We start from the raw sequence: 17,132 nt of genomic DNA on the forward strand, positions 1-17,132 counted from the left end.
TAGTACCTCTGTCACCAAGGGGGCCCATTAAACATTCTTTCTGAGCATTCTTTAATGAGTGAAGGAAGCTTTGCAAAAATATTAGCAATGCTTTTACTCTGGGGACTGGAGAGGTAAGGAATAACCTAACGATCACTTCTGGAAGACTTCACAGTAATACTCTGAGTACACATCATTGAATAGATATTTATTGAGTTCTTTGGCACAGGCCAAGAACTTTGCCAGGTACCAAAGAGATGAAGATATACATTACTTATTCCCTCTTGGAGATTATAGTCAAGATGTTGGCTCTGTGAGAGTGTTCAGTGTAATTCCTTAAGGCAAGGACAAATACTAATGCATGGCCACTGACTGCTCTCCTAGCCATCTGAAGTTAGAAAAGTAGAGGCCCTGTCGCTGATTAAAAAGGTGAAAAAGCTGTTATCGTAAGTCAGAGATTTTGGCAATCAGCTCAGAAAGAAAACTGAGTGGGTTTTAGAGAGGTTTAAGGTTGCTTGACTTAACACCAAGCTTTGAGAACTCTTCTATTTGTATTTATTAGAAACAGAACACTGGAAAAACACAGCTTAAATTCTAAATCCCAGGATATTTTACTACATTTCTTGACAGCGTTTGGCATAGTTGACCATGTTGCTTGTTTAAAACTTATCCTTCCCTTATCCTAACCCCAGTCTGGCCTTACTTGACCTTCTGCTGTTCAGAATCTCCTTTACAGACCTTACCCCACCCCCACCCCTGCTATTTTTTCTGTAAAGACTTGTGTTTCTCCACCTTCTGCTGTCTTGTCTTCTTTAGTCTTCATGTAAATCCTTGGATGATTTTCAGCTGTTCCCATGGTATTCCTTATGATTCTCATGTTTATATTCAGACCTCTCTCCTGAATTTCACACCTGAATATTCAGTCCCTGCTGGCCATTTTTACTTGAATGTCATATGGACATCTTAGATTCACTCTGTTTGAGATTGAACTCATGATATTCTGGTCTAGTTTTGTGAATTATATCATCACCTGATCTGTCAACGTGGAAGTTAACTGTGGTCCTTGCCTCCTTCCCCACCACAGATAAAAATAATCAGACTAAGCCAAATAGATTTGATTGGATTCCTCCACTTTCCTCTAATTCACTACCATTACAGTTCAGGAACTCTCATCTCTTCTTCTGGATTACTCTAACAACCTCATAGTGTCTTTCTGCTTCAGGTCTTGCCTTCCTGTGGTCTGTTTTCTTCTCTGCAGTCATAGTGCGTGTGTGCATGCTTAGTGGCTTCAGTCGTGTCCAACTCTGTATGACCTTATGGACCATGGCCTGCCAGGCTCCTCTGTCCATGGGATTCTCCAGGCAAGTAATCCCTGTTAAACACAGCTCAAGTCAATAACTCTTTCGGAGATTTCTTTTACTATTAAAAGAGTTTCCGAGCAACATGACTTACAAGGCCCTGATGACCTTGTTCCCACCTGTCTCTCCAGCCCCATCTCCTGCCACATTACATACTCCTTGACTACTATCCTTCAGTCATCTATTTAGTTCTTTGAATGTGGAATGTTCTCACCTCTCATCAGTATGTGTACCTGATTGACTCCTCATCCCTGTTGTCTCAAGTAAGGAAGGTACTTTTTCTTCCCGGTTTCCTTTTCTGCTAGGCTGGATGCACCTGCTTTGTGTTCCAAAAACGCTCATTACTGCCCTCTTTGAGAGCCAGCAGTCTTACTCTGTATTGAGATAGCTTATCTCATTGGGTTGTCTTCTGCACCAGATTGTGAGATTACCCTCCTGAAGTTTACTCCTTCAGCCCTGGGCACCTGGTGCCTCTCAGGTCACTGCAGCTGCCCTCATAGATGGTCACTTAAGTGTCACCACTACAGACTTGTCTAATCTTTTACTTTGTGTTCATTCTTGTCATTTAAACTTTTAAATAGTTGATACCTATTAAAAAAAATCTGGAGATCTCTTATTAACTTTTACTCTTAAGAAGATACAGTATTTACCAAAAGAGTTAGGGAAGACAGATATTTGAATATTCAGAGTAGTGTTTCTAAATACAGGATACAGAGTTAAATTTGGATTTCAGGTAAGCAACAGTGATTTTTTTTTTTTTTTAGTATAACTATATCCCATTTAAGAATGTCTCAAGTATTGCATAGGACATATTATACTAAAAGAATGATTTATTAAACAACCTGAAATTCAAATTTAATCCTGCATTTTATATTTTTATCTGGCAACTGTAACTTACAAAAAAATTTGTGTGATTCTTAGCCTGAGAGCATAGACACAAAGGTAGATTGGGTCTCTTGAAAATGTAATCCTGATGTTAATCATACATTAACTCCAATGATCAAGAAGAGAGAGGTGTCTCAAGAAACTGATGCTGTGCCTGAGTATTTTTTTAAAATATAAGTTGAACAATGGAGAAAGAGTACAAAAACTAAGAATGAATTAAAGAAAAGTGAATTTGTAGAACCTGTGATGTGAATCCTTGAAGAAACACTGAGGATAGTGAAACAGTTTTTAAGCTACATTTAGCAGTGTATTTCTTGGGGCAATTACTAGGATGTTAAAAGAGAAAATAGATTTAATTAACTGCTAAATTCTCTTCCCTCTTTTATGCTAAGGAGAATGGACTCTGGATTGAAAATGGCAGAATTAATTTGGTTAAATGGAATTGAAGTACATTATGGGTGGCAATATTAAAAGAGCACCCAGGTGTTCAATGTTAAGTCTCATAAGCCAGAGCATTTTCAGGAATGCTTTTAGAAGCTGCGATTTGCTAGACATTCAGTTTGATGCTTTCACAATTCTTCTGTTTCTTATTAGGCTTCTGTGTTTATTTAAAACTTAATTAGGGAGGGAGGTTCAAATGGGATATACATACACCTATGGCTGATTCATGTGGATGTATGGCAGAAACCAACACAGTATTGTAAAACAATTATCCTTCAGTTAAAAATAAATAAACTTAATTAAAACCTTAGTTTTGATATATTTCCAGAATATGGAAAATGTTCAGAAAATAATGTAACACACATTGCCATGCAGATTTAACAAGGAGTAATTTTTGCCTTGCTGCTACTGCTGCTGCTGCTAAGTCACTTCAGTTGTGTCCGACTCTGTGTGACCCCATAGACAGCAGCCCACCAGGCTCCCCCATCCCTGGGATTCTCCAGGCAAGAACACTGGAGTGGGTTGCCATTTCCTTCTCCAATTCATGAAAGTGAAAAGTGAAAGTGAAGTCACTCAGTCGTGTCCGACCCTCAGCGACCCCATGGACTCCAGCCTTCCCGGCTCCTCCATCCATGGGATTTTCCAGGCAAGAGTACTGGAGTGGGGTGCCATTGCCTTCTCCGAATTTTTTTTTTTTTTTTTTAGTTGCTTCAATTCTTCTCTTGAAAAGCGTTGCTAATTTTTTTTTCTCTTTTGTCACTTCTCTGCTGCCTCTCAATCCATTGCCTTGAAGCTGTTGTATAAAGTTCTCATGCATGTTTCTACATACTTCTGAGTGACAGGATATAAGCCAAGGCTTAACGAGGGGTATTGGTGGAAAGAAATGGTACTGATTACCTTGGTGAAGAGAGCATTTAAAGTAAGATGACAGGTTTATATCTAGAAGTCACTTATGTGAACAGAGTACTCAACTTTGAAAACTCACTGACATTAGACAGTACAGATAATTTTTTTAAAGTACTTTTAAGATCAGAAATCAACATCTAGTACTTAGTGACCCAGATACTTTGTGATTTATACTTACATGGAGATTTTTATAAGCCATTGAAAAACATCGATGTTTAACCTATACAGATGTCATTTTTATTAAACAATCAATAACTACCATGATTTTCCTGGTATCTTTACTGTAAAAATGGTTAACTAGCAATCTTTAGAGGTTTCCTTTAGTAATTATGTTCTAAAAAAGGTTGGAGATGTCATTGTCAAAACTTATTTTTTTCTCTGAAATGTAGTATATATAATTGGTTGGTAAAAAAAAATGGCTTAGAAAGTTAGAATATAAGAAAGAAGGAGAAATATGGATCTGACCCTTTCAGACATCTTTCAGTTTAGGAAGCTGTGAGTAACAGAGTATGGAGTGAGAGTTCAGCTCAGAACAGGGCACACAGAAAGTATTCTTATTAACTGTATTTGTCAGGGTGCATTTCTGGCTAATACAGAGTGAAAGAGAATACCCTCTTTTAGTAATTAAGTCTTTAATTCAATAAGATTGAAACAAACAGTTCAGACTAGAATGTTAAGTAACGGTCCTGGCAATACATTGTTTCAGAAAGACTAAGTAAAGCTCGCATTACATTAAATAACATGTAACTATGATAAAATTCTTATGTACTCTAATTTGTAACGCCCAATGAGTTAGTAATTTCCTTTTCTGTTTTTATATTTCTTGTTTACAACATAAATTCACCTCAGTCCTGTTGTTAATGCCTACTTTTTCTCTACTTCAGAGAGAGGGGTAGAGATTTCATCTGCTATTTCAAGGTAGTGGCAGCTTCTTTGACATAGTGTCGAGTTAGGGCTATTCAAGAATTTCCTCTACACAAAACAGTAAATAAAGATCAAAGCCATTATACTCTTTGATAAATTTTTTTTTTAGGATTTGGAGTGTATAATCCTAGTTTATTTGCATGTAAAAACTATCAGATTTCTGAAAGATCACTGGAGCTCATATTTGGGAATGTGATGGTGTTCCATATAACTGTGGTACAGAGGAACAAGTGTGCAAGGTCAGGAAAATGCTTTCTCTAAACAGCTAAGGCTAACTCCAGAGCATCACTTGAGTTTTGGGTTTGGTGTATGAGGGTACCTTATGAGAGGTTTCAGTTAAATTAATCTTCTCAGGGCTCATTAGGGGATAGGAACAGAGTCCCTGAGTCGATCTTTCCAGAGGCCCATAGATTGGAGTGGAATGAGAATTTTGCCTTTTTCAGCTAATTTGGGCCGCAACCTTTTCTACTGGAACGAAAGGAAAATATGTATTGCCTTGTATGTAGTGAGTCTGCTCCACACGTTTTCCGGAATACATGTGCTGGTTTGTTCCTTGTGGGGTGTTTTTTCTGACTGTTCTTCTCATCTGTGCTGATATGTTATTCTTGCCATTTATCGTCCCAGGAATATTTAAAAGAAAAGCTTTTCTTATCCTTTGTTAAAAGTAAATATAACCTTGGAGGTCTTCTGTAGACTCTTAGGTTAATAGTTATGAGTCTGTCTAGGTTTTCTCCCCTATCTGTGGTTGGTAAACCTGGAGTTAATGTAAGTAAGTAGTTGGAGGGAAAAGTTAGAGAACAAGAATCTTGTATATATAAATTTTATTCTTAACAAGCCATTATAGATTTTGATTCATATAAAAGGTGTATATGTTGTTGTTGTTTGTTGTTCAGTCGCTAAGTTTTGTGCAACTCTTTGTGACCCCATGAACTGCAGGGCATTAGGCTTCCCTGTTCTTCACTATCTCCCAGAGTTTGCTCAGACTCATGTCCATTGAGTCAGTGATGCTATCCAACCATCTCATCCTCTGTTGCCCCCTTTTCTTCTTGTCCTTAATTTTTCCTAGCATCAGGGTCTTTTCCGGTGAGTTGACTCTTTGCATCAGGTGGCCAGAGTATTTGAGCTTCAGCATCAGTCCTTCCAATGAATATCCAGAGTTGATTTCCTGTAACACTGACTTGTTTGGTCTCTTTGCTATCGAAGGGAATCTCAGGAGTCTTCTCCAACACCGCAGTTTAAAAACATCAACTCTTCGGTGCTTACCTTTCTTTATGGTCCAACTCTCTCACATCCATACCTGACTACTGGAAAAACTATAGCTTTGTCTATATGAACCTTTCTTGGCAAAGTAATGTCTCTGCTTTTTAATACACTAAGTTTGTCATAGGATTTCTTCCAAGGAGCAAGCATCTTTTAATTTTGCAGCTGCAGTCATCATCTGCAGTGATTTTGGAGTCCAGGAAAATAAAGTCTATCACTGTTTCCACTTTTCCCCCATCTATTTGACATGAAGTGATGGGACCAGATACCATGATCTTAGTTTTTTGAATGCTGAGTTTTAAGCCAGCTTTTTTGCTCTCCTCTTTCATGTTCATCAAGAGGCTCTTTGGTTCCTCTTCACTTTCTGCCATTAGAGTGGTGTCATTTGCATATCTGAGGTTGTTCATATTTCTTCTGGCAGTCTTGATTCCAGCTTGTGCTTCTTCCAGCCCAGCGTTTCTCATGATGTACTCTGCATATAAGTTAAATAAGCAGGGTGACAATATACACCTGACGTACACCTTTCCCAATTTGGAACCAGTCTGTTATCCCATATCCAGTTCTAACTGTTGCTTATTGACCTGCATACAGATTTCTCGATGAGGCAGGTAACGTGATCTGGTATTCCCATCTCTTTAAGAATTTTCCACAGTTTGTTGTGATTCACATAGTCAAAAGCTTTAGCAGTAGTCAATGAAGCACATTTTTTTTTTTTTAATTCCTTTGCTTTTTCTGTGATCCAGTGGATGTTGGCAATTTGATCTCTGGTTCCTCTGCCCTTTCTAAATCCAGCTTGTACATCTGGAATTTCTCTGTTCACTTGCTGTTGAAGCCTTGCTTGAAGGATTTTGAGCATTACATTGCTAGCATGTGAAATGAGTGCAATTGTATGGTAGTTTGAACATTCTCTGGCATTTTCTTTCTTTGGGATTGGAATGAAAAGTGACCTTTTCTACTGCTGAGTTTTCCAAACTTGTTGGCATATTGAGTGCAACACTAACAGCATCATCTTTTAGATTTTGATTCATGAAAAGAAATGTATATGTATGTATTTATTTATCTTTGCTGTGCTTTCTCAGTTCTCCATGTTCCAGGTGTGTTACCTAACTTGATTGGAAACTATTCAAGAGCCATTGCTTCTTGCTTAAGAATGAGTTAAGATCTAAAGTGAACTTGTTTGGTGAAGGTTATGAATAGTTACAAATTTCCCTTGAAAGTCCTTTAGGAAGACACCAGGTTGTCAAAACCTACTGTCTCTCAATATGTCATATACAGCCACACTTTTCCTCCAAACTTGGGACATATCGTAGTTTCTGAGGATGAACAAGATGAAAAAGTTGGCTTGTGTTTAATGGCCATGTATATTTTTTTAAAAAGGGAACTTGGTTTTAAACCTTGGAGTCCTGCAGTACAGCAGGATTCTCAGTTGGATAAGCATGTAGTTATTGAAACAGACTTAAGGGAGCGTCATATTCTTGTTGTTCACCCCCGTTCACTCAAGAGCATGTATTGAGTATGTGAAATAGTGGACAGAATCTCTAGCATTATTTTTTGTGTCTGTCTATACCTTGTATTTGGTTTCCTTTGTTTGATTCAAATAATTAATTAAATATACCTAAGATGTGACTTCACATTGACCTGTTGGTGGCATAAGGTACAAGGCAAGTAAGGAATACAAGTTCAGTACAAGTAACTAAAAGTTTTCTTTAGGATTTACCATGAAAAAAAAATCACCCCCTTTTGAAATGGTATAGTAGAGGATTTGTATATATATATATATGTACTACCATCATGGCTCAGAGGGTAAAGCGTCTGCCTGCAGTGCAGGAGATCAGAGTTCAATCCCTGGGTGGGAAGATCCCCTGGAGAAGGAAATGGCAACCCACTCCAGTATTCTTGCCTGGAGAGTCCCATGGATGGAAGAGCCTGGTAGGCTACAGTCCATGGGATCGCAAAGAGTCGGACACGACTGAGCGACTTCACTTCACTTCATATATATATATATATATATATAAAATATCTATTAAGGCTTATTTTTCTGAATTCTAATTTTAACAGTGTTAATTATATCTATATCACAACTTGATTTTTTTTAACAGATGAATTAAAATTAAATATTTCAGCTTATTTTTTCTAAAAGGTATTGTATGTGGGCATATAATTCTGTTTTGGCTATTGAAATCTTAAATTCTAATTTTTGTTCCATTCACAGCCTCATCCATCTTTTCAGTGCTTTTATCCCTTACCTACATTATATCTCTTTTACTTTCTTTTTCCCCTCCTAATAATTACCTGGTATTCATGATCACCAACAAGCAATTGCTTGACTTTATACTTATTAGGAAATATAGTTTGTTTCTTCTTGAGTTTTTGTTATTTATTTGTAATTAAAAATACTGTAACTGTATTTTCCTAAAGTTGCTGTCAAGCAGTTGGACCCTTTTTAGAGTAGAGAAACATGGGTTTGGAATATGAAAAATAAATCTTATAATTTTTAATATGCTACTTCAGAATAATGTGTACTAGAATTCTAGCTTACAAATTATTGGTTAATATTGTTTCACAAAGGGAAATACGTTACTGTCAGATATTTTTCTTCCCTATTTGAATGTTAAAAAGGGCGGTTAACTTCTTCAAAACAGTTTCTGTTTATCTGTTTCTGTATATCTGTCAATATATCTAATTGACAGTCTAAAGGCTTATTCAGATAACCATAGAGGAGTACTTCAGGGAATAGGAAAAAAAAAAAAAGTGACTTCTAGGCTTTCTATCTTTTAGAAAGATAGATATATTTGTTTTGAGGGATATTTTTATTTACAAAATTTTGGTTGGAATAAAAATTACTGGGGTAGCAATTGCTTTGTAGGTCAGTTTATCTTGATACGCCTTCGCTGTATCTTGTATCAGAAAGTTTAATAGTAAACATTACGATGTCTGTCTTTAAGACCTCTTAGTTGAATGTCTTTTCCTTTTGTTTTGGACCTCAAATCCAGCACTCAATCATTTGCGCCATTTAGGCTCCACTGCCCTCCTATTGTCCCTGAGTTATCAAACCTTAACCCTATATAATGCCAACCTTTGTTCCTGTGCCAGATTGTTGCCATTCTAAATTTATGGTTTCCAATATGGGATGAGCATTCATTTGCCACCTGAAAAATCCTTTTATGATTTATTAGTCAGTTTCCTCTCATTGTTGATGGTAAGGTCAAACTTTTGCCTCTGTCTTCAAAAATTCCATCTCACTTTATTTTGGCTAGTTTTGGATCTCAAAGAAAATAGGAGTCATTTGGTGGAACTATCTTCTACCATATTTTTTTCTCTCCCTATTTACCTTCTGCTTCCCTTATAAACATATATGCACTTCTACTCACCCAGCCCGCCACACTCCTTCTATCCAAGTGGTATATCTAGACCCATGATTGTCTCTCTTGCTTTCTCAGGGACCCTACTGTCCTAAGTCATGTTCATAGTCTTTGCTTTGGTTACTCAACCTGTCTTTATTGACTCTCATCTGATTTATAGAATTGTGCTGAACTCTCTCTTGTATTACTAAAAAGTATTAACCCTATGTTTTCACTATTTCTTTCTTTTTCTTCTCAACCACATTCCTTGAAAGAGTCGCTAGTACTCAATTTCTTCCTTTCCATTTATGTTTCACCTACTGAAATATGCTTTCTTCCACCATTTGTTTTGAAAATGTGTTTTCTAAAGTTATCTAAGACTTTAGTGGCTGAGTGCACTGGACTATGTAGCATAACATTTGAAACCTTTTCTTGTGATACCACTTTCTTTATATGACAGCTCTTTTTTGATCCTTTAGGACTCTGTCCTTGGCCCTCTACTGTCTACTCTCAAGAGGTTTTTAGGGATACATGGATGGATTTCATGGCTTTCGTGCATCCTCTGAAATGAATTACAAAATGTTTGTACGTGTGTATGTCTGTTTTCTTAGGGAGAGAGTCTTCAGGTTTATATAAATAATTTCACATAAAGGAGTATGTTCAACCATGCTTTTAACTACATTGAAGGGATAACACTAAATTCTGTCCTTCTAGCCCCAGACCTCTGATAGGAAACCCTAAACCGTATATCCCACTTGATGGCCCATGATCAAAACTTTCCAAAGCAGAACTAATCATCTTTGTTCTTCCAGTACGCCTTCTCTGCATACACACTCAGCTGTTCTGCCTTTCATGAGCTAGAAAGGTGGGGGTCCTGCCTCTTTCACCTTCATCCTCACATCCTGTCCATGAATTTCTTCTGTCTCCCAAATAAAAACATTTCTCAAATCCATCCTTTTCTGTCTTTTCTTGCTTCAATTGTATCCTCTGTTTTTCACCTAGTTTATTGAAATAAATTTCCAAATAGTTTGCTTGTCTCCAATTTGACCTCACCTTTAATCTGTTCACTATACTTAAATCTGAGTCATTTTTCTACAATATGTTATATTTTTTAGCAGGATAAAAAGTGCTTAAATTGAAACATGCTGTTGGGTCTCTGCTTACATCTTTAATTTCATGAGTCTCCAAATGAACTATTTTATAGGTTTTTTTTTTTTTTTTTTTTTTTTTTGCGGATAACACACTGACCAAAGAGACCAGCTGTTGACCTCTGTCCGCTTTTATAGGTTTTTTTAAGCAATAATCTGTTGGTTTAGTTTTCTTCTTTATATATTTACCTTGGAATAACCTTTTTTCCCCCACTCAAGTCCTTTAAAATCTCAGTTTCCTTCCTTCTTACCTACTTTCGTTTCCACCTTCTTGGGTGTTTCTCCCTTGTCTTCCTACAGTTATATCTGCATAATTTTTGCAGCTGTTTTTCTTTCTTTTCAGCTGTATTGTATACTTGTTATCTAGGGTAAGAGGCAGTCATACAAGAACTGTTTTTTCTTTTTCCCCCTTTTTAAATCTCTAGATCCTTGCAGGGTATCTAATACATTGTAGGTGATCTATAGATATTTGTTGATTAAATGAATAACCATAAGATTGAAAATTTATTTTTTCAATTTGAACTTTCCCTTAAATGTTTGGCGATCTTTTTACTGGTATAGGATACAGTGGGTTTTGAAGAATAGAGTTCTGTAAACCTTATTTATACCCAGTGCTTAACACAGTTCCTGCTGGATAGGAGATCCTAAAATATTTGTGAATAAATGATTTACAGGTAACTATGAAGAAGTGAACTATTATATTTTACAGTGGTGGTCATTTAACTTCAGGAATAAAGTAGATAAAACCAAATAAAAAAAAATCAAGGAATGTGCTTTACTTCATTTTTTGAGACGTATAATTCATACTGATTATTTTGATGATCCCTCGGGGAGCTTTAAAGTTTCCTGTTAGTGTAGAGTCTAACAGTGTGACCTCAGTACCGGGCCCTACTATTATTAGATCTCTTCTTAGAGTTTGGGTGTGAGCAGTTTGTTGTTTTGTTAGGATTTGTTGGATTGGTGAATTTGAATAAAAATCAATGAAGTCTTACTCCTTGCTTTTTATTTTTATTTTTAATTTTTTAAATTTTATTTTATTTTTAAACTTTACAATATTGTATTGGTTCTGCCATATATCGAAATGAATCCGCCACAGGCATACACGTGTTCCCCATCCTGAACCCTCCTCCCTCCTCCCTCCCCATACCATCCCTCTGGGTCGTCCCAGTACACCATACTCCTTGCTTTTTAAAGAGAGGCACAGGACATTCAGATGACTGTGAGATATGTCAAAATAATAATGAGAGATGCCAAACTCTGTTAATTCTTAAGACCTTGCCTGAGGTAGAATATCCCATGTATCACATGTTTCTTGTTCTGATATTATATTTTGAAAGCACTAACATGTATGGTTAAAAAGTAGATTCTGAGGCAGAATACTGTTCAGTTTAGTGTCAAGATCTTTCTTTAAAGACTTCTGACTTGTCAGTCATGAATAGAATTCTTATCTTTGAATAGAATTCTCTCAGTCTAGGTAGAGAATTTAAACTCCAGTGCCCTGAGGCATACATTTTATGCTTTACTACTCAATGGATGATATTAACTATGTTCCATCTGTAGGAGAATTGAGAAAAAAGTCACCCAGTTCACTTTCAGGAAGACTTCTCTCACAGATCCTTGTTGAGAAAGACTGCTGGGAAACAGATTGTGCACCGAACTTAAGCCGCTGAGTTCTTAATACAGGTGGAAACTTCGTGGTTACTGTTGGTTTGAGACAGGACTGAGATGGTGACTTCAGAATAAAAGATAACACCTCTGAAACAGTGGTTCTCCCAAGTGTGGTACTAGACTTGCTGCATCACTGGAGAACTTGCTGGGAAGATAAGATCCTGTGTCCCATCTCAATGCCATCTGGTCTGCTGAATAGAAGATTGGGGGTGAAAAGTAGGGAAGTGAAGCTCAGCAGTTTGAGAAGCCCTCTGGGTGACTGTGGTGCACACTGAAGTCTTACAACGTCAGTGTCCACTGACTCTTGCTTTCATTTATTCTTCCAAATGCTCTAGGAACTATGTTATGTTGTGTTAGAAAAATCCCAGTGTGATTCTTTGAATCATCTTATTTCCAGAAATGTTCTCCTAAACTCATTCCCAGTGGGTAGCTGAAATTTAAAGTCAGCCAGTGAGGGAGTTTATTTGCAAATTGGATCATTTTACTTTTCTGACTGAAATTCTTTATTGTGATGTGGAGAATCCAGCTGGTTTTTCCTCACCCGAATCATACCCTTTACTTACAGATTGGCAATGCAAACAACTATGTTTTTTAATCTTTTGTGTTTCTGATTTCTAATCTAATTGTATTTTATTCAGAAAATGTGAACTATATCTGGAGTCAGCAGATTAATTTGGTTACCCTGAGCCCAAGAATGATTTAAAGAAAAAAAAAAGAATATACAGCAGAGGCTCCCTGCCACACCTAAAATATTTGCTCTTTTTCTGCAAATTTTGTTGTCTGCCAGTCTATACTATACTTAACTTTTTGACATTTGTTGAGATTTACTAGAGATGGGAATACCAGACCACCTGACATGCCTCTTGAGAAACCTATATGCAGGTCAGGAAGCAAGAGTTAGAACTGGACATGGAACAACAGACTGGTTCCAAATAGGAAAAGGAGTACGTCAAGGCTGTATATTGTCACCCTGCTTATTTAACTTATATGCAGAGTACATCATGAGAAAAGCTGGGCTGGAAGAAGCACAAGCTGGAATCAAGATTGCCAGAAGTATCAATAACCTCAGATATGCAGATGACATCACCCTTATGGCAGAAAGTGAAGAGGAACTAAAAAGCCCCTTGATGAAAGTGAAAGAGAAGAGTGAAAAAGTTGGCTTAAAGCTCAACATTCAGAAAACTAAGATCATGGCATCTGGTCCCATCATTTCATGGGAAATAGATGGGGAAACAGTGGAAACAGTGTCAGACTTTATTTTTTTGGGCTCCCAAATCACTGCATATGGTGACTCCAGCCATGAAATTAAAAGACGCTTACTCCTTGGAAGGAAAGTTATGACCAACCTAGATAGCATATTGAAAAGCAGAGATATTTATTTGCCAACAAAGGTCCGTCTAGTCAAGGCTATGGTTTTTCCAGTGGTCATGTATGGATGTGACAGTTGGACTGTGAAGAAAGCTGAGCACCGAAGAATTGATGCTTTTGAACTGTGGTGTTGGAGAAGACTCTTGAGAGTGCCCTGGACTGCAAGGAGATCCAACCAGTCCATTCTAAAGGAGATCAGTCCTGGGTGTTCACTGGAAGGACAGATGCTAAAGCTGAACACCAGTACTTTGGCCACCTCATGCGAAGAGTTGACTCATTGGAAAAGACTCTGATGCTGGGAGGGACTGGGGGCAGGAGGAGAAGGGGACGCCAGAGGATGAGATGGCTGGATGGCATCACCAACTCCATGGACATGAGTTTGGGTGAACTCCGGGAGGTGGTGATGGACAGGGAGGCCTGCGTGCTGCGATTCATGGGGTTGCAAAGAGTCGGACACAACTGAGCGACTGAACTGAACTGATACATAGGCCATTTAAAATTGTTACAAATGTACTTGAAAAGAATATATATTTTCATTTATTTTAGGTTAAATTCACTAATTTCAGTGCTCAACTTCCTTTTTTTTTTTGGTTGATGTTGATTTGACCTATCAATAATTGATCGATTATTGAACTTTCACTTTGATGTTGGACTTGTTACTTTTTTCTGGAAATCTGTTTTAATTTATTTTGAGGCGTGTTGAGGTTTAATTAATTTTTATTGAGGCATGCAAATTCAAAATTTTTATACCTTAGTGAACTATAACTTCTAATATTATGTAGAGAGGTTTTTTTTTTCCTCCTATCCTTAATAATACCTTTTGTTTTAAAGTCTCTTTGATCTGATCTGATGCTGTTGATACAGCCACTAGCTACTTTTGGTTATCATTTACAGGAGGATCTTATTCCATCCTTTAACTTTCAACCTTTCTCTGTCCTGTTTTAGGTATAGCTCTAGTGTTTACTTGATTGCTGTTTAGTAATTCAGGCTGTCAATCTTTTGGTGTTAAGATTAATTTGTTTACATTTATTGTGAGTATTGATATATTTGGGCTTCTTTCTCTTTGATCTACTTAATTTATACTTGGTCTAGTTGTAACAGCATACTGCGTTATTCAGATATCTCTCTCTTGCAGAGCACCACTTTTGTTTTCACTGTATCTAATCTATTATTTAGCTCATTATTGATTGTTTTTTTGTTTAAGTATGTAGTTTTATTTCTAAAAGTTATATTTTCCAATTTGCCTAGTCATTTTACTGTTCTTCATTTTTTAAAAATTCTCTTATTTTGTTAAACATTTTATACAGTTTTTTTATATGTAGTTAATATAGGAACTGGAGATTTTACTGAGAATCAAATTTTATAATAACTTCAAAGGTGTATGCAATCAAGAAGAGCAGAAACAGGGAGTGGTCTGAGGCATCCTATATGGTCTCCTAGTTGCTATTCCAGTCCCATTAATGGACAGATACTCTTTGGCTCAGAATAATTAGTAAGGTCTCTTAATTGAGGTGTGTAGGTCTTTTCACACGTTGAGAAGTGCTTGGGTTACAAAACATCTCTATTTTTAGACTCTGGAGTGGGAATCCTAATAAACTCTGCCCTATTGACATTTGGGGCTAGATAATTCTTTATTGTGAGGAGGCTGTCCTGTGCCTTATAGTGTGTTTAGCAGCATCAATAGGCCCTACCCACCAGAAGACAGTTGCACCCACCCAACTCCCCAGTGACCCAAAGTGTCACCAGATATTGCCAAATGTCCCAAGTGGGGCAAAATTATTTCTGTTTGACAACTTTCATAGCTTGGGCTTCCCTGGTAGCACTAGTGGTAAAGAACCCACCTGCCAATGCAGGAAACACAAGATGCAGGTTCCAGGGAACCTGAACAGATCCCATGGACAGAGGGGCCATGGGGTTGCAAAGAGTTGGACACAACTGAGCACACACGCACATAGCTTATGTGACATTCTCCAGGGAGCCATGCCTTATAAATGTATATATTGTAGTTTTATTATAATAAGCAAGCTTAAACCAAGATAGCCCTCTAAGAGTATTCCAAGGTTGAGGACCCTCTTCATAATAAATAGTCTATCTGCCAGAAGACGAGTTGTTCAGTTGTTAGCATATAAACAAGGAGATTAGATCAGATCATCTGACTTTTCTTTGCCTGGGAGTTCTCCCCTTCCTCAGCTGCTCTGATTGTTTTCTGGTTCTTTAGTCTTCCCATTACCATGATTTCTTTTTCTCAGTTTTTCATCCTTCTATTATTAACCACACAATTATTGTTGTTTAGTTGCTAAGTTGTGTCCAACTCTTTGCAACCCCATGGACTGTAGCCCACCAGGCCCCTCTGTCCATGGGATTTCCCAGGCAAGAATATTGGAGTGAGTTGCCATTTCCTTCTCCAGGGGACCTTCCCAACCCAGGGATTGAACCCACATCTGCATTGGCAGATTCTTTACAACTGAGCCACCAGGGAGGCCCAACCAAGACATTATTGACTGCCAAACATATTGCTTTTCTGTTGTGTTTGCTAGCAGAGATGAGTGAAATGAAAGTCCTTTTTTTTCTTTTTTTTGTCATGAAGCTTACTCTTTGTCGGGTGAGACAATATATAAATAAGTAAATAAGAGACTATCAAATATTAATTAGTGCCTGTAAAGAGGAGTTTTGTATTATGATAGACAGTAGGTGGGTAGCTGCCCTGTCTGTGATTGAGTGGTCTTTTAAGCCAAGAACTTTGTTTAATGAGGCAATTGTATGAACGTCAGAAGAGCACTCCAGGTAATACAAATGCATGTAACTGGAAAAAGCCAGTGAGACAAAAAATAAGAGATTATGTGAGATGAAATCAATGAGCATAAAATGAAATTGGAGAAAACATGGGCAAATGCTTTTATCTCTGTCATTGTTCCTGGTTGTCGTACTTGGAAATCTATACAATTCATTTGAAGGAATGTTATAGTAGTACCCACAAGCAAGTGTTGTTGGTGTTTTTTTTGTGTTTTTTTTTTTCCCCACCTATAAGACAATGTGTTATAAAAGAACTACATGGGTAGAAAATGTGTCAAGAGAACTTTTCAGCATTGGTAGCAATTGCTTTTTAAGTGTTTTCTTTATTTTAAATACAGGCTAATTTGTTGAATGTGATTATCTCTCCCACCTCCTCTCTACAGTTAAATATCATCTTGTTTTGTTTCAGTTTCAAGTTTCTCATTGTATGGATCACTGATTGAATAATAGATGGCTTTACCTCGACTCACAGGAGCCTTGCGCTCCTTTTCAAATGTCACCAAGCAAGATAATTATAATGAAGAAGTGGCTGACTTACAGGTACATTGTTTTAGATAAAATGATTATAAATATAAAATATGGGCAGATATTTGACAGTCCTTTTCTCAATTCTGTGTGCGTTTTAAAAAATGGTAAATTTTACCTTCAGTTCCGTTCAGTCACTCAGTCCTTCTCCTCCCGCCTTCAATCTTTCCCAGCATCAGGGTCTTTTCAAATGAGTCAGTTCTTCGCATCAGGTAGCCAAAGTATTAGAGTTTCAGCTTTAGCATCCATCCTTCCAATGAATATTCAGGACTGATTTCCTTTAGGATGGACTGGTTGGATCTCCTTGCAGTCCAAGGGACTCTCAAGAGTCTTCTCCAACACCACAGTTCAAAAGCATCAATTTTTTGGCGCTCAGCTTTCTTTATTGTCCAACTCTCACATCCATACATGACTGTTGGGAAAACCATAGCTTTGACTATATGCACCTTTGTTGGTAAAGTAATATCTTTGCTTTTTAATATGCTGTCTAGGTTTGTCATAGCTTTTCTTCCAAGGAGCAAATGTCTTTTACTTTC

General features: G+C 37.3%; 1 protein-coding gene across 1 annotated transcript in view; it reads left to right on the forward strand.

Moving 5' to 3' along the window:
- ASCC3 (activating signal cointegrator 1 complex subunit 3) overlaps positions 1 to 17,132 on the forward strand; it is a 336,073-nt gene that overhangs the window by 4,299 nt on the left and 314,642 nt on the right. The window contains exon 2 of the mRNA XM_019967310.2: positions 16,481 to 16,611. Coding sequence (XP_019822869.2) covers positions 16,522 to 16,611 — 90 coding nt within the window. The 5' untranslated portion in view covers positions 16,481 to 16,521. The remainder of the gene's footprint in view (positions 1 to 16,480; positions 16,612 to 17,132) is intronic.

The sequence above is a fragment of the Bos indicus genome, chromosome 9, assembly GCF_029378745.1.
Source record: "Bos indicus isolate NIAB-ARS_2022 breed Sahiwal x Tharparkar chromosome 9, NIAB-ARS_B.indTharparkar_mat_pri_1.0, whole genome shotgun sequence".
Lineage (NCBI taxonomy): Eukaryota > Metazoa > Chordata > Mammalia > Artiodactyla > Bovidae > Bos > Bos indicus.